The sequence below is a fragment of the Pseudopodoces humilis genome, chromosome 29 (genome assembly GCF_049639895.1).
Source record: "Pseudopodoces humilis isolate 2021_Gansu_Grassland_sample_001 chromosome 29, ASM4963989v1, whole genome shotgun sequence".
NCBI classification, from domain to species: domain Eukaryota; kingdom Metazoa; phylum Chordata; class Aves; order Passeriformes; family Paridae; genus Pseudopodoces; species Pseudopodoces humilis.
Genome location: NC_142228.1, coordinates 3759808 through 3781977, shown reverse-complemented (window position 1 = coordinate 3781977; position 22170 = coordinate 3759808). Strand labels below are relative to the sequence as shown.

The window sequence follows — 22170 nt, the reverse complement described above, 5'->3', positions numbered from 1 at the left end:
ATAACCCCCCTACTCATTTTGTAAGGGCATATACAGGGGAAATGATGACAATAAGGCAACAGTTCAAATGCAGCAGAATTTTAATGAGTCAAAAGATGAAAACTAAGTAAATCTGAGCCAAAGGAGCACTACAGGCAGATAGGAGTCTGCACCAAATAACTGTGGTGGAGATCTCAAGAGACCATCTGCCTACCCTACAGAGGGAGCAGGGCCAGCAGGTCCTCCCCAGGATGGCTGTGTGGGGCTCACAGCCCAGGGGAGCACAGGGGAGCAGGGACACAGGAGGGGAAGGAGAGAGAGGCAGAGGGCAGAGGCAGGGATGGGCTGTGCTTCCCAAGAGCCCAGGCTGGCCCTGTCCTTCTGCAGGGGCTGCTGGGCTTGCTCAGCCCCTCAGGAAGCAACAAGCCGGTGCTGGGTCCCCAGGGCGGTTCCATCCTGGGAGTCCCTGGCTTCCTTCCCCAGGGCCGTCACCAGCAGCTTCAGCAGGGGAGGCACCTCGTGCCACAGAGGCCACTGCCCAAGCCCGAGAGGCCAAAGCCCCCAGAGCTGATGGGCACTCCCTGAGAGCTGAGGATGCTGCCAACAGCAGCTGAGGTGGAGGATCCCACGGCGGTGTTCTGTGGGAAGGAGCTGAGGATGGGGCCGGGCAGGGTCACCACCACGGGCGAGGGCTGGATGACCACGTGAGAGTCCTGGCACTGCCTGACACAGGGCTCGTTGCAGCTGCTGCCCAGCGGGGTGGGGCCGCAGGGCTGGCAGGGCCGGCACGGGGTGTAGCAGGACATGTCTTGGGGCTGTAGATGCACCTGGCACAGAGGGAAGGGGGAAGCAGAACAGAAGCTGTGGATGAAGAGCAGTCTTTCACCCCACTGAGAGTACATAAGTTACAAGTTAGGGAAAAGTTGGGGACTCTGCCATGAGATCCACAGGTATCACCTTCCTTTCTGCCCAAAATAATCCTCTGAACAGCAACCAAGCCCAAGGAGGTTCCTTTCTAGTCCATTGCTCATGAGACACTTTACCAAGTTTGAGCCTCTGGTGATGACAGACCTTCCTCCCGTTCCCTCTCCGATGATAGCAGTTCCAAGACCCCACGTAGGACTGGGGCAGGTATGAGCTGTGGTGCATTGGACAAGTATAAAGAGAAAGAAGAGAAAAAACTTCTGACTCACCTTGTACTGAAGGAGATGAAGGCGAGAGGACTGGATGAGAGAGTGAGGAGAAGGACCTGCTTTTATACTGCTCTTGCACTGCCCCAGGCCCACAGATATTGCATGACGGCAGTAATTTTCCGACAGACTCACCTCAAAAATAAAATATTCCACCTAGTGGCTCAGGTTGTATTTTGGTTTCTGTCAACCTGTGCTGCCATTTCATTTCCTCATTTACAACATTCCTGCTCTCCTTTCATGTGCTGAGATGAGGCACCCAAGGATATCCTTGTGTGATGCTGTGTCAGTGAAGCAAAAGATGTGTTGGAAGTGGGATGGGGTCCCATGAATGCAGGGGATGTTGGCTTGGAGCAATGAATTGCAGCTGTATAGAGTTCCTCTTGTAGCAAGATGTTTCAATACTTTTCCTATTACTGAGCTTTTCTCTGGAGAGAATGTTTGCCAGTTTGTCTGAGTATGCAGGACTAGGGACAACCAAAGCCTGACTGGGTTTGAACCTGGCAAAATATTTGACAGGCACAAAAAATTCTTCCAGGTAGATGAGAAGTCCAAAGGCTGACAGGAGTAGCTTCATTGAGGATGAGGATTAGAGGAAAGGTGGAGGTACTCAAGGGAATCTTGGCCTTGGTTTTTACTAGCAGGAATTGGTGTCAAGAGATTGGGCTCCTTGGAAAGTCATCAGCAGGAAAGGCTTACCTGCACTAGGGCAGGATCAACTGTTGGGAACATATTAACAGACTGAGATGAATGTGTGTGACTTGATGCTGTGCACCCCACAAGGAATGGTTGATGTCTGGTTGCTCTGATCTCCCTTTTAAAGACTCGGCACTCACAGAATACATCTCAGGACTGCCAGAAAGCCAATGGACTTCTTCAAGAAGGACATGAAGAAAGAGCCATGTCAATCAACCTCACCTCAATCCCTACAGAAGAAATGGAGCAAATCAACCTGGAAGCAATTTCTCAGGCTAAAAGAAGTTGCCAATGAGGTGTCAGCATGGATTTCCAGAGGCTTGACAAATCTCATTGCATTGTCTGATTTTGTGCCTGGCTCTGGTGGGTGAAGGAAGTTCAGCAAATGTTAATCTTGTCTAACTTAGGCCTTTGATGCTGTTGCCTGTAACAATCCTTAGAGACAAATTGACAAAATATTGTCTGGGGAAAAGGGTAGTACAGAGGACAGAAATCTGTGAAATTGTTGGTCTCCAAGGGTTGGGACAAGGGGCACAAAGTCCAGCTGGCAGACACTCACACCTCGTGCACTGCAGGGCCTAGACTGGGGCCAGCACTGCTTAACTCCTTTATCCAACGTCCTGCACTGGGGGAAGAAAAATCTGCTCCCCACTGCAGGCTGGAGCTGAATGGCTGCCAAAGACCTTCACAGCAGAGGACAGGGGTTCTGGAGGGCACCATGAGACAGCCCTGGGCCCTTGTGGAAATGGCACATTTCTGTCATTCTGATCTGACAATATCCTGGGCTGCTTAGGAAGGGGGTGTCTTTCAGATGACAGAAGATAATCTAAGAAGTGTGGAGACAGAGAAGACAATGACTCTCTGAGTCTTCACCTACAAGATCTCCCAGGCTGCTGCATCCCCTAAAAGAGTTCTGAGAAGGTGGGGGAGCCTTCCCTGCAGTGAATGGGTGTCAAAAAAAAGACTGCCTGACAAGAGTCAACCAGTGAAAGCCTGCTAATGAATTCCAGGTCATGGCTTCTACAAAGCAAGTATTCTATAAAGTGATTGTCTGGAGAACTGGGCCACAGGAGCCCTCTAGCATTCAAGAAGGACAAATGACGAGATCTGCACTTGGAAATGAAAAACCTCTTCCAGCAGTATGGTCTGCAGACTGAAATATGTTACAATCTTAGAGCTCTCAGCTCTCTTTTGTGAGAGATGTACCTTGGGAAAGACTTGGAGGGTGGAGAAGCTGCACAAGCCTTGTTCTCCTGGCCAGAGATACCATGCTGTGTTGAGGAGCTCTCCTGAATGCTCTGTGGAGGGATAGAAGGGGTTGCAGAAAACATCTCCCCACTGGTTGGGGCTCATCAATGGTCTCATGCATTGAGTATTCTCCTGGCATTTGTGCTTCAGCATACCTCATTTCCCATACCCAAAAAGACTTGCTTGGAGAGCAACCCAGCACCCTTGGGGAAGCAGGAACTTGTCCAATTCCCTGGTAAATGAAGGCTGTCAGTGACAACCCCTGCAGTGCCACGTACCTGAGAACATTGAGGGAGGGGATGTGCTCATAAGGGCCCTGGGTACAAAACCAGCTCTCAAACCACATCAAGGAGTGATGCACTTCTCTGCCCTGAAGACATGGAGGCGGCTGGGACGCGTCCCAGGAGGGCAAGGGAATGCCTTCAGTAGGCAAATTTCCAGGGAGAGACTCTCCCTACTTGTGGCGAGTCATGCTCTAATTTTGGGTTGGCCTTGTGTCAGCCTTTTGGTGTGAGGCCAAGCCAGAGGTGTGTGGTGTCTGTAGACCCATGTCCCTTGCAGGGACACAATTGCCCTCCAGCAAGGGCAGATCCACCCATAACCCAGGAAAGCTGGTGCAAGCACTGGGCTGTATCCAAGTACACAGCTTCAGGCAGCCACAACAGCCATTGCTGTCAGTGTGACCTTCTTGCCAACACTCCCATAGCTTCAGGGGCTCGCAGGACAGTCAACATGTTTTGGGAAAGTCACTCCTGCTGGTCAGGGTTTAAGGCATGCAGCTAAAGTTCATGGCACTGTGAGGAGAATGGAACAAACAAGGTGTTGTGCCAAGCCCCAACACACCCCTCATATAGTGAGGAGAGACCTGACTCCACCACAACTGTAATCATGGTCCTTAGGAAGGGTGACATTTTCTTTCTTTATGGTGATTGAAGGCAGTGATTTGAGTCCCCCAGAAACTGCCATGGGAGGGGATGACTGTTCCAAGTAAATCTGTAAAGGATTGAGGGAGAAGGATAAGTTACATCATTAAGCACAGCTGCCTTTGTGTACCCCGGACAGACTCCTGCATTGGCGGGGGGATAGTCAAACCTTTCTGTAATGGGGTTTGAAAGGAACATTGCCAAATTTCTCAGTTCCATGTTCCACATCTGCACAGACCCCTCCTGCACTTGAGGGTGCATCTTCTGGTGACAGTGGCATGATCCATCTTGGGAAATCATTGGATCTGTCATCCTGGAACTTGAAAGGAGTATACATAGCATAATGGGCATGTCAGTAATGAGGAAATGTACTGGCAATGGTGATGGAAAACAAAACACAACCTGGGGCTTTAGGGTGGGATATTTTGCTTTGGAGATGAGTCTGTTGGAAAATTACTGTCCTCATGCAGTGACTGTGGGCCTGGGGCAGCACAGGAGCAGTATAAAAGCTGTTCCGTCTCCTCACTCTCTCATCCACTCCTCTCCTCCACACAATCTCCTTCGGAACAAGGTAATTCTGAAGCTCTTTATTCTTCTTTTATTCATTCTCATCATTACCCTTCCACGAGATTTTTCAGCACAAAACTGTCTCTTTCTTCTCTACCTGATTCTGGGGTTGCTTTCTATGGGAGAGGGAAGGGTACAAAAGGGGTGACAATGGAGAGAAGTTGGAGCTCAGTTAGGTGTCTCCTGTGATATGGGCTAGGAAGGGATCTCCTGGGGCTTGGTTGTGTTTTGCAAGTCTCTTTCAGGCTCTGGGAGAAGGAGAAGCGTGTGGGCCTCCCTATGATCCTTCCAGCTCTTTGTGTGAGCTCATGTCTTCTCTCCCTTGTGGTGGTGTTCTACAGGCTTCTAGTCACTTGCCTCTTACGCTTTTCTACCCCCTTTCTCTGTCTGCCAGGTACATCTACAGCCCCAAGACATGTCCTGCTACACCCCGTGCCGGCCCTGCCAGCCCTGCGGCCCCACCCCGCTGGGCAGCAGCTGCAACGAGCCCTGTGTCAGGCAGTGCCAGGACTCCACCGTGGCCATCCAGCCCTCGCCCGTGGTGGTGACCCTGCCCGGCCCCATCCTCAGCTCCTTCCCACAGAACACCGCCGTGGGATCCTCCACCTCAGCTGCTGTTGGCAGCATCCTCAGCTCTCAGGGAGTGCCCATCAGCTCCGGGGGCTTTGGCCTCTCGGGCTTGGGCAGTGGCCTCTGTGGCACGAGGTGCCTCCCCTGCTGAAGCTGCTGGCAATGATTCCAAGGTATGAACCTAAGGACTCAACAAGATGGTACTTCACTGGAGATGGAGCATCAGTTTGTTGTATCCTGAATGGCTGAGCAACCCCAGCACCACTTGCAAAAGGACTCTCGGGAAGCACAGCCCATCCCTGCCTCTGTCTTCTGCCTCTCTCTCCTTCCCCTCCTGTGTCCCTGCTCCCTTGTGCTCCCCTGGGCTGTGAGCCCCACACAGCCATCCTGGGGAGGACCTGCTGGCCCTGCTCCCTCTGTAGGGCAGGCAGATGGACTTCTAGAGAGTTCTCAGCCACAGCCATGGGGCACAATCTCTTATCTGTCCCTTGTGCTCACAGCACTATGACCATTGCTCAAAATGATCTAATTTCCCTCTCCTGATTCATTAAAGTTATGCTGCATTTGAGCCATTGCCTCTGTGTCATTTCCCCTGCAAATGCTCTCCCAAGATGACCAGGGAAAGAGATGTTGCTCAATCTTTGTTTCGGGAGGAGGTGTTTGGGGCTGCCTCTGAAGCGAGTGGTAACACAGGCTTACATCCAGTTTGCTTAGTCAGACATTGGGTTACTTTCTGCCTTCTAAATCTTGCAAAGCTAGCAGGATAATGATATTCCAGATGCCAAAGGGATTTTATTGCTAATGGCATCCATGGCCAACTTTAATCTCTGTGGAGGGAAAATTCATGTGAAACACCTCTCTTTCTCTAGTGCACCAGGATAACTTGGTCCACATCTGCCAATTCTTTCCATGCCATGAAATTTCCACTTCTTTGTGGTTAGAGGGTCCACTACCCACAAAAACTGCATGCCAGAATCCTTTTGTTATGCTTAAATGTTCCACCTGGAAACAATTCCTCCTTTTTTTTTGGTGTGATAAAAATCTCTGTGAAGACCAAAAAAGTTTTTGACATTGAACTGTTGGAGTTGGTGTAGCCTTTAACAACTTCTTTCAGCCCTTGGAACATTGCAGTGAGACCAGGTCAATGTAGGCAAGTATAGTCTACAAGGAATGTGGTCTTGGGACATGGAGAGATAAAAGTTCCACCACGGAATCTTTCACCACTTTGTCCATCCTCTGAAGAATGGCTGCTATCAGAAAGAGGTTCATTGACTGGAGATGTCTGGCTGTGGAGTGAAGTAGCAACTGTGCCCAGAGCTCAGCCTCCATAGAATCACTGAATACCCCGGAAGGCACCCACAAGGATTATAGAGTCCAAATCCTTGCCCTGCGCAGACACCACAGCCATTCCACCCTGTGCCTGATAACGTTGTCCAAATGTTTCTTGAGCTCTTCTCAAGAGCCTTGGAACTGTGACCATTTCCTGGGGACCCTGTTCAATATCTGACCACCCTCTAGGGGAAGACTCTTTTCCTGATATTCAAACTAAATCTGCCCAAACACAGCTCCAGCCATTCCCTCATGTCCTGTCACTGGTCACCAGAAAGAAAAGATCAGTGCTTGCCCATCCACTCCCCCTCATGAGGAAGCTGTAGACTGGGATGAGGTCTTCTCTTGGTCTCCTCCAACTCCTCCTCCTCTGAACAGGCCAAGTGACCTAAGCCTCTCATCCCAGCTTCCCCTCCAACCCTTCACCATCTCTGTTTCCCTTGCACAGGAACACCTCTCTTTTCCAGGCTTTTGCCCAGACAAAGAAGGTGCCTGCACCAGGGCAGCATGGACAGCTGTCATGGAGTTACTTTACCTTTAAGAAAGTTTAAGTTGCTGGGATCTGCCTGGCGTCTTTTCTCCTGACCAATTATCGGTCATTGCTGAGAACTGACAGCAGTTTAGGCCATTGAAAAGTGGGATCAACTTGTGAACCCTACCTTAAAGTGTAAAACCAGAGCTCTCTTGGTTCTCTTTGTTTCCTGGCTGGGAAGGGCGGCAGAGCCCCAGGCTTCCCGCTCCCTGCCCAGGCCATGTGGCCGGGCGGGGACTGGGCTGGGCCCAGCGTCTCCCGGCCGGGGGATGCGGGCCCTGTGGAGGGGGTTTTCTCCGGGCTCCGGCCGGGCCGGGCCGAGCCGATCTCTGGCTCGGCTGCAGGTTTTTTGCTGTGGCTGGATTCACTGAAGACTGCTGAGTGAAGAAGGAGAGAGGCCCTGGGCCTGCAGCGGGCTGGGCGCGGCGACTGCACTCTTCAGAGCAGCCATGAGGAACTTTCCATCGCAGACGGCTCCAGCTCCTGCACCGGCCGAGGCCACAGAACTACCTACAACAGCCTGGGCAAGATTTTAACTCTTTCATTTCCCAGATGAGACTTGCGGATTAATCTTTTTATCCAGACAGAGAAAAGAGAGTGATCAACATGAAAAGAGACTTTATAAACTGCTAGTGACAGGAAAGAAAAGAAGCTTCAGAAAAGGTAGAGAATTAAGAAGATGCTTTAATTAAGCTGAAATATCTTTCTGTTAAAACTATGGAAATGGACAATAAGGTCTTGAAAACACTCCTTTAATTCATGACAGTATATAGGGAGGAATAGAGTGTTCAAAGTGTAAATTTTGAGTAAAAAGTAGAGTAATTATGGTACAGTGAAGTGCTGGAAGATTTGAAGCCTTGAGAGGCAATGAGAAAACTGTTTTCTGGTGAAGCTCACGGAAACAGATGAAGAAGACTTTTTTTTTGTCTTTGAATAACTTATCCTTAAAAATCCCATCCCTAGACTCATGGCCCATACACACTTGAGAGTGATGTGAAAAATGGGAGGAGTGGGCTCTAATAACAGCAGCTCTGGGCAGCTAACATTAGAGCAATGGAAAACTATAACAAAAATAGTTTTTCTTGTGAGAAACTCCATAAATTAACAGGAAGAAACTTCTGTTTCTCTATAAAGACTGGTGAAAAGACTGTAGCAAGAATTGGGACTGTTTTAACCATCAAAGTTCCAAAGGTTTTGTCTCTTTTGTCGTGTGAACAAGGGAATAGTGGGTAGACAGGGGATGAAAAGGTTTTTCTGGAAGTTTATTCTGGTGTTCTTATTGTAGTTTGTCAATAAACTTTCTTTTTTTTCCCTTTTAAGTTTTATGCCTGTTTTGCTCTTGTTCTAATCCATATCTCACAGCAAGAAATAAGTAATTTTCTTAGTTATTGGTTTAAAACCACGACAAGCACAGAGGAACTAACTGTTATTAGAGACTGGAAATTCCTCTGGCTGCTGGAGACTGCATTTCCCCACAGTGTTGAACCATGTGCTGAGTTGACTGTTCTGCTTGGGACCAGCTGCTGTGGGATACAAGAGCAGATGTGTGTTGGCCTTCCCCGTGCTGGCACCAGAAAACAGCACCGAAGTTGTATATCTGATAAGAGCAAAAGTGCCTCTTTCCTCCAGCATGACTAGTCTCTTGTGCTCACTGACACTGGCCTCTCCAATGTGTAATGGTTTAAAAACACAGTGGGGTAAAGTTAAGACTGTTTGACACCCTTCTTTCCCACAACAGTGGTGGGAAAAATAAAAAGAATACTGTGAGAAATTAAAAATGTTAGACTCACAATTTTACTGAGACAAAACTCACAAACAGCACTATATAGAGAAAAGTGGTTTACCTATGAAACCAGAAAAGACAGAATGCCACCTGGCCCCCACCCCTAAGGTGACTCAGAAGAACAAACTATATGCCATGGCAAACATATTTCCATGGTTTAATGCCCTCTCTGGGCAGAAAAAACATTGGGGAACAGGGGCAGAACAAAATGGAGTGTCCATTCTAGCTGAGTTGAAAAGAGCCCAGCCCAGCCTAGCTGAAAGAAGTGCAGCAGAGTGGCAGAATCACACAGATTCCAGGTGCAGTGCAGTTACTCTTACATTTTGGGCAACAATTGCCTCTGATGTCCAGTTTACACTTTAGGTGGAGGTATACCTCAGGTACTCTGTATTTTCTACGCGGAGAATTAAAAGGAAAACCTTACCTTTACAATAAATAAATACACAATAAATAAATACACAAGTATATATAGAGTAATCCTGTGTTGCCATGAGGGTGACCACAACAATCCTTAAAGCTTTAGGGTCCCCTGACACAGGGCAGCTGAGGTGCAAATAAAAGGAGTGGGTTCAATGGAGTGCCCAAAAATAAAAGAACTTTAATAAGGAAAGTAAAGTAGGGATGAGACCCATAACCCACACACCTATAGGGACAGATTCTAAAGACCAGAAATGAAGGAGAAGTAACAATATATAACACTGGGGTGGAACATTCTAGAAACATAACCATATATGGGAAACTAGTAACCAATAGGGGAGAAGAACTTGGAATAATCAGCATAATTTAACAAAATAACACTAGGGGATGATGGGCAGGTCTTTCAAGCTCACCTCAACCTCAACAAATGTTTCCCAGGGTTTGAAGTTAACACCTGGGGCTTCAGGGGTGAAGTCTTTTTGGTCCTGTGTCTCAGCAAGGCTGATTCCCACAGTCCTGTACAAATGCATCCAGAGCATGTGCCTGTTGTGCAATTTTACAAAGCGCAATGAGCCATCACAGCTAAGGAAGAAAAACAGGAGTGTTATCCCATTCTACTAATACTAATCTGTAGTCCAGCTCCTTCAGCTAAAATTATTCCAGGCTTGGTAGCTTGAGATGGGGTGATGGCCCACACAGATTGAAGAGGTTTGGTTTCTGCTTTTTCAGACTTCAATTTGATGGGAGGTTTGTGGCACCAAGAACAGTTCCAACATTCTCCTGTCCTGTGTAGCTGAAAATATCACTGTATTCCATATCTATCTGTGTCCAAAGCTGTTACTGTCTCCTTGAGACTCTGCGGTGCAGGTGAAAACAGAACTATGAAGCAGGTGAGGGCTGGGCTATTTAAGGTCCAAGCATGCAGGCAGACTCTCTTGCCTTGTAGACCTTGCTCAAGTCAGAGGCTCCTCTTTGTACTTTCTTTGTACTGTGCTTTGTAATGTTTCTCTTCTCTCCAGCCTCTGGAGGGGGCTGTTTCAGGCAGGTTTCTGGACTCGCAGCAGTAGCAACCTTCGATTTTGCAATCAAAAACTGTTTCGGGTAACTTTTGCAGCACTTATTAGGGCCAGAGCTGGCTGGGGACAGGGGATGCCATTTTTGGTGCTTGGGGAGACCATTTCTCCCCCTTACCCTCAAGAAACATCCCAACAACTCAGAAACAGCAGCACCAACACTGTCAGAGGCTCGGAGGCTGACACCAGCGGGGCCAGAGCTCCCTGGGAAATGTCAGTGATTCCCATCTGCCACTACAACTGCTTTATAAACTCCTACCTTCCCAGATATTTTTTGTTCAGGGGGAAGGTTGAGCAAGTGGGGTTTGTCCACCATATTCTTTGTATCTGCTGAACTGTACTGTCCTGGGGATGGCTGTTTATGCCATTTTCCCTTTGTCTCCCCACAATATGGTCATCTGTGGAAGGCACCATCTTGGGAAAAGGGTTACTCCTGTATTTTTTCTTTATTCCTGAGGAATCTGAGAGATTACAGCAACTTTGCAACCAGTGACTATTATGGTTATTTTTTTGCCTGTTGCTATTTTGTTTTTAAAAAACTTATATTTTTTCACTTTTATCTACTTGTATTCATTTCTCCCTATTGGTCAAAAGGGGTTGGTTTAAACTATAGGGGGATGTAACCCATTTTACTCTTAAACTGTCTTAAAACAAGACACACCCCTAGATGAGGCCTAGGTATTTGTCAAAGATACCTGAAATTCAAGAACTCAAGAATCTGATATTGACAGAGGATGGAGAGTATTTGGTGAGTTTAGCAAAGAGCAATCTTGACACCTTCTCCACAGCAGTGAATATAAAACACCACCCCTTTATGGAGGTAGAGGGCCAATGTAAGTAACCTGGCAGGTAGTCAGAGCCCCATGACCCTGCTGAATTCTCCCCCAGGGCCTGTGTAATGCCCTTAAATGTACAGCTGGAGACACCCAATCAAAGCATTCCTGGGGCATCAAGAGGTTCTGAGTGGTGCTTGAGACCCAGTGCCAAACAACTTTCTTCCCAGCCAGTTTCTGCAGGGAGGCACCAGCACTGCCAGGTATAGAATGGAAGTTCTCCAGCACTCTGAAAGCCCCAGGAAGGTCTGCAGTTGTTTCATCTTGATTGGTACACAGGAACTGCTGGACTCTTCAGTTTTTCTCTAGGCTGTCCATGCCATACTATCCCCCAAAAATGCATAATAGTACCAGGGCCCTGTATTTTCTGCATCCCTGGTAGAGTAAGAGGGCTGTCTGGGGTTCAGCAGTTGCCTCAGTTTCTTGTCATGACTCTGCTGTAATCAATAGATCATCAATAGAATGGTAAACACTGACAGCACCCAACCACAGCACTGCGTCTGTTACCACCATTTGCTGGCAAATGGAGAGACAGTATTTGTGTCCCTGAGGCAATACCTGAAGAGTGTATTGCTTTTGTTGCCAGGTAGAGGCAAACTGGCCCTGACTCTCTGAAGCAATGGCTATGGAAAAGAAAGCATTGGCAAGATCCATTACCACTTTCCAGGGACGTAAAGCTTTACTGTTTTTTCCCATGAGGGTAACCATGTCTGGTGCAGTAACTGTGAGGGGGGAGATGACTTTATTCAAGTCCCTGCAATCAACAGTGACTCTACAAGTACCATCCGATTTTCAAATAGCCCAAATAAAGTCATTAAAAGTAGTCATGGTGTCTCCAATGAGTGCCACTCCTTGGAGTGCAGGAGTTGGCTCAGTGATGTCCCCTACTCCCTGGAACAGAATACTGCTTTACATTCACCGCCTTGGCAGGCACTGGAAGTGCAACAGGATCCTGTGGTGTGCATTCCCCCTTAACTCCTTTCCAGGCTGCAGTGTGATCTGAGAAAATGTTTGTTAGGCCTCGTCCTTGAAAACACCACCTGGGCTCAGATCTTTCTGAGCTTATTAATAAAACACTGTCCACTCCCAGGAACTCCTAACAAGCTTCTGTTTTTCTCATGACCAGCCTTGGAAAATATTTCTCTGTCCTGAATGGCATACCATTCCTGTTCTCACACTTTCAAAGAAAGTTCTGACCCAAACTGTGGCCAGGATGAAACACTGTTATGACTAAAGCCCATTCTATTGTGCCCCTATAAACAGAGCTCCAAAATGGGGCTGGTTGAGCTCTCCTGGCCTGCAGGGGGCTGTGACCAGCAATTTCCCTCTGAGGGGGCCTCAGAGCCAGCAAACCCTCAGGTTTGCTATACCTGGAGGATCACCGAACCACAACATGTCCTGGGCTGATACCGTCACTCCTCGAGGCCTGATCCTTCACCTGTCAGGAGATGCAAACTTCTGAAGTGAGTATTTTCACTGACCTCTGAGGGAATTTTTCACAGGTACATTATCTTGCACTCTGTGTCTGTGTGTATATGCTCTGTGCATATGCTATAGCAAATCTGGAAGTTAGGTCAAGTTACAGTTATAATTTAGGCTAAGTGCTATTAAGTGTTATTTCTCTGTTGGATTGTTAAGGTTAAGATATAAATTAAGGTATAAGTTAAGTTAAAAGTACTGTTAAGTGTTGTTAAGCTTTAGGATGCATTCCTTTTCATCCTGGTTTACACTTTTACACACATCCCTAGGTAACTTCAATTAATTTCTGTTTTTATTGCCTAGATTTTGTTTGGTTTTGTTGTTGCTTGCTTCCCCCTTGTGCCTTAGTTTCCCTTTGTAAGTAGAGTGAATCTTGCCAAAAAATCTGTTGTGCTTTGTGGTTTAATATTAAATCTGACTTTTGCTTATACCCGTGCTGGTGATCTTTTGGGCAACCTCAAGCACACCCATTCAGGACACTGGGAGCCCACACAAAGCAGACATAGATTGAGTGGGAAATCCCATTTGTGGAGTCCTGAAACAAAAGTGATCATTCAGTGTTTCAACAGCCCACCCTGCCAGCACAGCTATGCCAAAGATATATTCTTTAACTGGGGCAATTAACAGTTTCATGACAACTGGGGTGGTGTCTCCTATCGTTAGAGTACCTTAGCTTGGAGGGTGGGGGTGGAACTGCTCCCCAGGGCACAGGTCTGGGAAGTCTCATCATTAGCAGCAATATCACCATGTAATGCAGTAATTCTTGCACCTGTATCCAGAACTGACACATGCAGAGTTCCCCCAGATGCCACTTCATAGTTAGAGGAACACGGGAGCCTCATGGCTAATGACCTGCTCCCAGTGAGAGGCTACAGTGCTGCTGTTTGTGGGGACCCACCAACCTGCTGCTCCTGCTGCTTTGGCATCTGCCAGGAGTTGTGGTGCTTTGCAGTGGTAGGAGGGGTGCTGGGGGGGATTATTTCTTTCTGCAGATGTCAACTTTTGCCAATGGCAAAACATTTCTGATGTTGTAACTCCATCTATTTCTGACTGTGGAACAGTGGCTTGCCTGCAATTGTTCCACATTTATTTCCTTGTCTCCCATGAGGTGATGCTTCTCAGCTTTGCTGGCCTATCCTCCCTCACTACCTGCATAGCCAGCTCTGGGATCACAGCTCCAATATCCCTCAAGGCATTTGTTAAGGCACTTATGTTACCAGTAGCATGTGACTGCTCCTTTAAATTCATCAGGTGCCCCCTTTACAAACTGCATTTTGATACTTCTTGTTAGTGCCTTTTCATCAGGATCAGACCCTGTGATCAGGGCATGAGCTGCTCCCATCTGCTGCAGCAAACTAATGCCTTCTTCCATAGTGCACCAGATCCCAAAAGACCACACTGACTCAGCAGGATGTGTGTTTTCTGTCCAAACCACTCCACATAGTGTAGGTGCAAGCAGTATCTTGTTCCTCAGGCCCCCTGATAGTCCATAGCTGAGCATACCCCTGTTGGACCTTATTAGCAGTGGCTATAGGAGATAAGAGATCCTTTTCACCCACTAATAAAGGAATAGATGTAGCGCCACCATCCCAAGCTCAGAAAATCTGTGGCAGTGTGCTCTTGCTGCTCTTCTGCAGGCAAGCTTCTATAACTCCTCTGGGGTGTAGGGCCATGTCACCTTTACCCCTCTGCCTGCAGACCCTGCTGCCCCTCCCTTTGCATGAGGGGATGTGCTTCTACCATGTCTTTATCTGCTGAGTTTGCCTCAGACTCAGTCTTGGAGTTCGTCCAGGTATTTTCATCCCAGGCCTCAGGATCCCATGAGGATTCCTTAAAAAACACATAAACTTGGGAATTCAAGACCTTACTTTTCCTATATTTTTGCCTGTTTGTTAGCAATGTGCCCCTGCAGCTGTTCTATAGTGCTTTGCTGCTCACAGCATTGCTCCTTTGGAGCAGGATATACTTCTCACATAAATTCCTTTGCATGGTTTAAAACACGGTTTTCCTCTTTCAGCTCTCTCACCTGGTTCTGTGTGGCTGTAACCTCATGGTGAAAAGATCTGAGGCCAGTGACTAATGACCGTCCCAACCTCCCTGCTAATTTCTGAGCAGACTTAGATGCTGCTTTCTATATGAAGCAAAACAATGCTTTGCACCAGGCAGGTGCAAAGGAGAGCAAAACCCAAGCCTTTTAAAGCAGTTAGCCCATTATCAGGTTTATAAACATTAAACATTAAACATTATGTTTAAGTGTAACAAATATAATTCAACCAACCACTATAAACCACGCTGTGAGCATATAATGGTTATATAACTTGGTTTTCTAGCTCCAATTCAGCTGAGTCACTTTCCCATAGTCCTTTTCTGCTTAGCTGAATAGCAGGCCTGAGCCATGATTGTACAAGGGAAAGAAGGCCCTTGCTTCATAAGGTTTTACCTATATGCAACAGCTTTCCATGGTTATTCTCACCCAACCAAATTGACTGTGGAGTGACCAGAGCTGCTTCATCAACTTCAAGCCATGGCAGAGCCATTGTTGCTGGGAAAGCAGACACAGAGGCTCAGTGCTCTGTGCTGGCCCATCCCAAAATGTGGGGAGTCACTGTCACAACCTCGCCACTCCCTGACCTTTTCTGCAGCCATGGCGTGGTTGCTCTTGGCAGTTGCTGACTACACCAAATGTGCGAACTGAAATACATGCAAGCAACCAAAATGGCCAAAATCTACACCTAAAGCATAAAAGGCAGATGTATTCCATCACCATGCTGGCAAAATGGGGAGACAGACACTGCTGAGCTTATTCCATTTTATAAGGGACAAAAGGCATTGTGCAAGAGGCCTGTGCCCTGCTTAACTCAGAACCTGATGCAGGTCCATTCTTTCACAAGGCTGTGTTTTTATAATCTCTGAGCTTCTGAACTCACATCCCCTGAGACAAGAAAGCCCAAGCCTATGGGAAAAATGCTTTGAAGTTTTTAACAACATCCTGTTATCTTTTCTGAGAGAATTCTGTTTCAGCAGGCAGAAAACAATCCAGAGCAAACACAAACGAGTGAAATTTCCACACTGAGTATTTTTAGCATCTCTCAGGTGCAATTTTGGCTTTGAGTGAAAAGAACTCTAAAACCAACTTATTTTCTTTCTCCTTGCCATTTTTCCATTTTAACTCTTTCCTCCCAACTACCATGCAGCTGGGGGGAATGGACACCTCATGAGAAGACTGGTTGGGCTCCCGGTCATCTGCAGGGTGATCTCAAAGGCTGAGGGGGGGAATTTGCATTTGGGGTGCAGTCAGGCAGAGCCTCATGGCTCCTGACTCTGTGAGAGACAGGACTATTTTCCTCAGTTACCAGGAGCACAGTGTAGGCAGGAGCCCGTGTCCCACACCTCCATCACTCCAGGAAGACCCAGGGCTCTGATCTGTGCCTGCCACATCCTCACAGAGCAACACCTTTCTGTCTGGCAGCTGGGGACAGCGTGGGGAGAGAGAGGGACCACACAGAGGCACAGGCTGGGATGCAGCAAAACTTTAATGAGTTGGAAGAAGGAAAGAAGGTCCTCTGAGTCGGCACCATAGTACAGGGAGCACCAGGGGGATGTAGGAGACTCTGTCCCTTGGCCAGGGTGCAGTTCACACCTTGGATGGGACTCAGCAATGATCACAGCCCAGGGGAGGACATGAAGGCAAAGACAAGAAAGAACAGGAGGGAAACAGACAAGTTAGACAAGGACCATGGTCTAAAGAGAGCCCAGGCACAGCTCTTCCCAAATGCCATGGATACTCAGTGCCTCTAAATGACCATGCTCAGTCCATTTCCATCTTCTGGGTTCCAGGGGGTCCTGCTGTGGGGCTGTCACCAGCAGCTTTAGCAGATCCTGTTGCAGTGGCGGTTGGTGATGCACGAGAGGTCAAAGCCCCCGGAGCTGATGGGCACTCCCTGAGAGCTGAGGATGCTGCCAACGGCAGCAGAGGTGGAGGATCCCACCACGGTGTTCTGTGGGAAGGAGCTGAGGATGGGGCCAGGCAGGGTCACCACCACGGGCGAGGGTTCGATGACGACATGGGAGCTCTGGCACTGCCTGACACAGCACTCATTGCAGCTGCTGCCCAGCGGGGTGGGGCCACAGGGCTGGCAGCAAGGGTCACAGGGCCGGTAGCAGGGGGTGCAGGGCTGATAGCAGGGGGTGCAGGGCTGGCAGCTGGACATGGCTCTGGCTCACAGGTGCACCTGGGAGAGAAGAAAGAGACACGATGGGGATGGTGGAGGAGCCACCTCTCCACCCACCACAAGGGAGCCAAGACACAGGCTGGCCTGGGAGATGCAGCCAGTACAGAGAGGACCACACGACCCTTTGCCTGATCCCCACCACTGGGCAAGGACAGATAGACCCACAAAAGAACTTTCTTAGTCAAGAGAACAAGAGTTCCCCCAGCCCAGACCCAGCCCTCTCCACACCAAACCTTCTCTCCACCTCCCCTCCCCAAACAGGCAGCCTCAAGCCCAGTATAGGACACAGCTTCCAACTCACTTGCTTCCAAAGGAGAAGAAGAACAGTGGAGTGGATGAGAGAGTGAAAAGCTGGGATGCCTTTTATACCTGTCCTGCACTGCCCCAGGTCCAGAGGAAGTCTCTCTGGAAACAATAATTTTCTGAGAAGCTCATTTCAAGTGCAAAACACTCCAATTAATGATATGGGCTTGTTTTGTTTTCCTGTATGGCTGCATTTCCATTGCCTTCTTTGGCCACACATGTTTCTCCCTGAAGGCTCCTTTTTAGAGACGGGCAGGGACATCCATGGACTTCTGGGACAGAAGCTCATTGGTGCCAGCAGAAGATGAGTCTTGAGTGCCACAGGCATTGCCTGCAGTCTGCGGACATTGGCTTGGGGCACTCCCGTGGGCTTGTTTGCAGCCCCATGGGCAGGAAGGGCCCTGCTGCTCCAAGCCCTGGAATGCTTGCTCAGGTGCCAAAGGATTACCAAATGTGTTGATGTGCCACATCCTCTTCCTCCCCCCTTCCAAAAATCTGTGACTGACACTGGCCATTGCTTTTGCAGGTTGCTCATCAGCGCTGCTGCTCTTGTCTATCTTCCTCTTGATGCTGCTCTTAGGAGTCCTTGGTGCATTCGTTGGGCCTCCTCCACTCCATGGACTCTCTCTGATAGTCCCCTACCAACACAAACAACCTCAGCATGTCCTCTCCCAGGATGCTCCAGCCTTGCCCTCCCAAGGGGTTTCTCTGAGACTCCTTTGCCACATGAGCCCACAGGGCTCAGGGGGAGGCAGGGCTGTTTGCCTGCCCTTGTTTAGGTACTGGGGCAATGTGAAAGGAAATTCTGAAGAGGCATGAAGAAAAACTCCTGTGAGAATGGGCCCAAGCCTGGGAGAGTTGCCCAAGCAGCTTGTGGAGGTGGGGTGAATGCCATTAAGGACATTGAAAACGACATAGGACAATATCCTGATCAATATACTTTTGTTGTGTCAGAGCTGGAGGGTTAAACCTGACCATCTCCAGTGGCACCTTTCACTTTTTCACTTTTCTATTCTGAGATTCTGGAGGATCATCACTGCCTCCCCCTGAGCCTGTGGCAAAGGAGTCTCAGAGAAACCTCTTGGGAGGGCAAGGCTGGAGCATCCTGGGAGAGGACATGCTGAGGTTGTTTGTGTTGGTAGGGGACTATCAGAGAGAGTCCATGGAGTGGAGGAGGCCCAACAAATGCACCAAGGACTCCTAAGAGCAGCATCAAGAGGAAGATAGACAAGAGCAGCAGCGCTGATGAGCAACCTGCAAAAGCAATGGCCAGTGTCAGTCACAGATTTTTGGAAGGGGGGAGGAAGAGGATGTGGCACATCAACACATTTGGTAATCCTTTGGCACCTGAGCAAGCATTCCAGGGCTTGGAGCAGCAGGGCCCTTCCTGCCCATGGGGCTGCAAACAAGCCCACGGGAGTGCCCCAAGCCAATGTCCGCAGACTGCAGGCAATGCCTGTGGCACTCAAGACTCATCTTCTGCTGGCACCAATGAGCTTCTGTCCCAGAAGTCCATGGATGTCCCTGCCCGTCTCTAAAAAGGAGCCTTCAGGGAGAAACATGTGTGGCCAAAGAAGGCAATGGAAATGCAGCCATACAGGAAAACAAAACAAGCCCATATCATTAATTGGAGTGTTTTGCACTTGAAATGAGCTTCTCAGAAAATTATTGTTTCCAGAGAGACTTCCTCTGGACCTGGGGCAGTGCAGGACAGGTATAAAAGGCATCCCAGCTTTTCACTCTCTCATCCACTCCACTGTTCTTCTTCTCCTTTGGAAGCAAGTGAGTTGGAAGCTGTGTCCTATACTGGGCTTGAGGCTGCCTGTTTGGGGAGGGGAGGTGGAGAGAAGGTTTGGTGTGGAGAGGGTTGGGTCTGGGCTGGGGGAACTCTTGTTCTCTTGACTAAGAAAGTTCTTTTGTGGGTCTATCTGTCCTTGCCCAGTGGTGGGGATCAGGCAAAGGGTCGTGTGGTCCTCTCTGTACTGGCTGCATCTCCCAGGCCAGCCTGTGTCTTGGCTCCCTTGTGGTGGGTGGAGAGGTGGCTCCTCCACCATCCCCATCGTGTCTCTTTCTTCTCTCCCAGGTGCACCTGTGAGCCAGAGCCATGTCCAGCTGCCAGCCCTGCACCCCCTGCTATCAGCCCTGCACCCCCTGCTACCGGCCCTGTGACCCTTGCTGCCAGCCCTGTGGCCCCACCCCGCTGGGCAGCAGCTGCAATGAGTGCTGTGTCAGGCAGTGCCAGAGCTCCCATGTCGTCATCGAACCCTCGCCCGTGGTGGTGACCCTGCCTGGCCCCATCCTCAGCTCCTTCCCACAGAACACCGCCGTGGGATCCTCCACCTCTGCTGCCGTTGGCAGCATCCTCAGCTCTCAGGGAGTGCCCATCAGCTCCGGGGGCTTTGACCTCTCGTGCATCACCAACCGCCACTGCAACAGGATCTGCTAAAGCTGCTGGTGACAGCCCCACAGCAGGACCCCCTGGAACCCAGAAGATGGAAATGGACTGAGCATGGTCATTTAGAGGCACTGAGTATCCATGGCATTTGGGAAGAGCTGTGCCTGGGCTCTCTTTAGACCATGGTCCTTGTCTAACTTGTCTGTTTCCCTCCTGTTCTTTCTTGTCTTTGCCTTCATGTCCTCCCCTGGGCTGTGATCACTGCTGAGTCCCATCCAAGGTGTGAACTGCACCCTGGCCAAGGGACAGAGTCTCCTACATCCCCCTGGTGCTCCCTGTACTATGGTGCCGACTCAGAGGACCTTCTTTCCTTCTTCCAACTCATTAAAGTTTTGCTGCATCCCAGCCTGTGCCTCTGTGTGGTCCCTCTCTCTCCCCACGCTGTCCCCAGCCAGACAGAAAGGTGTTGCTCTGTGGGGATGTGGCAGGCACAGATCAGAGCCCTGGGTCTTCCTGGAGTGATGGAAAGGTGACAATGTGGCAGGATGCTTTGCCCTGTAATGTGGTCAAGCAACTTGGAGAATGCCCTATTTGCCAAGCTAGCAGTAGTGGACTGAGGTGGGGGGGCTGTATCTGGCTCACCAAACCCAAATCAACATCCTTACATTGCTGCAACCACGGATAGATGACTCCAATCACTCCATACTATACAAGTTCTGTACAATTTTATACAATAGGTTCTTCCAATATTTTCCTGCTTGGATGTGTGTATGAACTTTCCTGCCTTGGAGTGGAAATGTCCCTTCAAGAATGCTCCTTTATGTCAAGTAAAAGAGACCTGCCCATGAGCATTGGTAGGATGAGTTGCATCACTATCTATTTTAATATTTGTTTATTTTTGCTAGCTTTAATATATGTGCTTAAATATAATTGCTTTGATATAGTACATTATCCTATCATATTCTATACAGTACTAATATTTTTAGGTTTTATATTGTGTAGTAAGTAATTCTGGTTAAGATATTTTGTCTAATAATTTTTCACAATAATTCATTTAACATATATATATATATATATATATATATATGTGTGTGTGTGTGTGTGTGTAACAAAATTTTTCCATAATTAATCCTGTGGGACAAAGTTACTTAAACCATTGACAGACTAGGCCTGAGATTGGATGCAGCCTAACCCAGACTCCTCTCTGAGGAGGAATTTAGAAAGCCAAATGTCCTCTCTGCACCTCTCAACTCAACACGATTTCTCTAATATACTCTGTCTGAGGCTCCCTCTCCACCAGTAGAGATGTGTAGTTGGCAGGCTGTCAAATTTTGAGAGACAAAACAGAATATTTACAGAGGCACAGTATAGTCAACAAAACCAAGGACATGGTAGTAGAAAAGGAAAACCACTCTGCCATTTTGGTGAGAGAAGTATGTTACCAAGCAATGAAATAAGACATTTAGTGACCAAAGAGATAATCCAGACCACATCGGTGTCATGCTCTGCATATAAATATGTGGAAGAAGAAGGATAAGGGGGATGTTTGGAGTTAAGGTGTTTGTCTTCCCAAGTCAGCGTTCCACATGTTGGAGCCCTCCTTCCCTGGGGTTGAAAAAACACCCATCTGCCTTGGGAAATGGTGAATTAATTCCTTGGTCTGCTTTTCTTGTGTGCTGTTTTTTTTTTATACCTGTTAAACTGTTTTTATCTCAACTCATGGATTTCCTCATCTTTACTGTTCTGAATTTCTCTCCCGTCCTGCTGGGGCAGTGTGAGTGAGCAGCTCTGTCATGCTCAGTTGCTGGCTGAGGTTAAACCACAACACCTGTCCACTGAGTAATGGCTTCATCCTCCAGGAGTAGCAGAAGGAAAAGGGACTGAAGACTCACCTAGTTCTTAAGGAGAAAAAGGAGAGTGAAGTAGATGAGAGACCAAGGACCTGCAATGGCTTTTATACTGGTCCTGCACTGCCCCAGGCTCAGAGGTTGCCCAAGCAGACTGAGAAATTTCTGACAAGCTCTTCTGAAATGTAAAACATCCCAGATGATACAGGCTGTGTTTCAGGTTCTTGGTGCCTTTCACTTCTTTGTTTACACTATGACATTTCCCTCAAGGATGTTTGTTTTGTGGTTGGAATGAGATTTCCTAAAATTTCTGGGACAGGAGCATATAATTGTGGGCAGAACACTCACACCAGTTGCTGGAGAAATCTTCTACAGACCAGGACCAGTGGCCTAGGGCAGTCCTGGGATGGTGTTTTCAACCCCACTGACAAGAGGCCAAGTTCGTCTCAGTCCTGCAGTCCTTGTCTGGACACCAAATGGATCCCGCTTGTGAGGACACACCATGTCCTTTTCCCTCTCCCTCTCCCTCCCAGCACCTTCTGATTGCTACTGGTCTTTCTCCTCCAGGCAGCTGAACTGCACTGCTGACCTTCAATATTTCTCGTTTGTTCACCAACCTTGGAAGAGATTTCCCAGGCTGCTTGGCTTCCCCCACTCTTCAGGTCATGACTGGGGATTCTCTTGGGGCCTTGAGGTGCCTTGGCATGCTCCAGCCCAGCCAGGGTTGTGCCCACTGAACACTATGAAATGAAAGGGCGTTTTACCTTAATGGAT

The 22170-nt window shown here is 48.5% G+C and overlaps 4 protein-coding genes across 5 annotated transcripts; 2 read left to right on the top strand and 2 right to left on the bottom strand.

Moving 5' to 3' along the window:
• Positions 1-83: 83 nt before the first annotated feature.
• LOC102104244 (feather keratin 1-like) lies at positions 84-1191 on the bottom strand. Its single transcript, XM_014262698.2, has 2 exons — positions 1173-1191; positions 84-806 (listed from the first exon to the last, which is right to left on the bottom strand). The coding sequence occupies exon 2, from the start codon at positions 783-785 to the stop codon at positions 480-482; it is 306 nt and encodes a 101-aa protein (XP_014118173.2). The 5' UTR covers positions 786-806; positions 1173-1191; the 3' UTR covers positions 84-479.
• Positions 1192-4587: 3396 nt separating this feature from the next.
• LOC102104070 (feather keratin 1-like) lies at positions 4588-5741 on the top strand. Its single transcript, XM_014262697.2, has 2 exons — positions 4588-4607; positions 4998-5741. Exon 2 carries the CDS (start codon positions 5019-5021, stop codon positions 5322-5324), a length of 306 nt encoding a protein of 101 aa, XP_014118172.2. The 5' UTR covers positions 4588-4607; positions 4998-5018; the 3' UTR covers positions 5325-5741.
• Positions 5742-12378: 6637 nt separating this feature from the next.
• Positions 12379-19896, top strand: LOC148182482 (feather keratin 4-like). 2 transcript variants are annotated; one of them, XM_088068030.1, is made up of 2 exons: positions 12379-12603; positions 19238-19896. In XM_088068030.1, the coding sequence occupies exon 2, from the start codon at positions 19259-19261 to the stop codon at positions 19598-19600; it is 342 nt and encodes a 113-aa protein (XP_087924156.1). In that variant the 5' UTR covers positions 12379-12603; positions 19238-19258; the 3' UTR covers positions 19601-19896. The 2 variants fall into 2 exon arrangements, with proteins under 2 accessions (XP_087924156.1, XP_087924157.1); XM_088068031.1 differs by lacking the exon at positions 12379-12603 and adding an exon at positions 18838-18936.
• LOC148182483 (feather keratin Cos2-3-like) lies at positions 16406-17251 on the bottom strand. The gene is made up of 2 exons (XM_088068088.1): positions 17153-17251; positions 16406-16851 (listed from the first exon to the last, which is right to left on the bottom strand). Exon 2 carries the CDS (start codon positions 16828-16830, stop codon positions 16489-16491), a length of 342 nt encoding a protein of 113 aa, XP_087924214.1. The 5' UTR covers positions 16831-16851; positions 17153-17251; the 3' UTR covers positions 16406-16488.
• Positions 19897-22170: the final 2274 nt, after the last annotated feature.

Coding starts and splice junctions, on each gene's coding strand:
- LOC102104244 (XM_014262698.2), bottom strand. CDS start 785: ATGTCCTGCTACACCCCGTGCCGGCCCTGCCAGCCCTGCGGCCCCACC.
- LOC102104070 (XM_014262697.2), top strand. CDS start 5,019: ATGTCCTGCTACACCCCGTGCCGGCCCTGCCAGCCCTGCGGCCCCACC.
- LOC148182483 (XM_088068088.1), bottom strand. CDS start 16,830: ATGTCCAGCTGCCAGCCCTGCACCCCCTGCTATCAGCCCTGCACCCCC.
- LOC148182482 (XM_088068030.1), top strand. CDS start 19,259: ATGTCCAGCTGCCAGCCCTGCACCCCCTGCTATCAGCCCTGCACCCCC.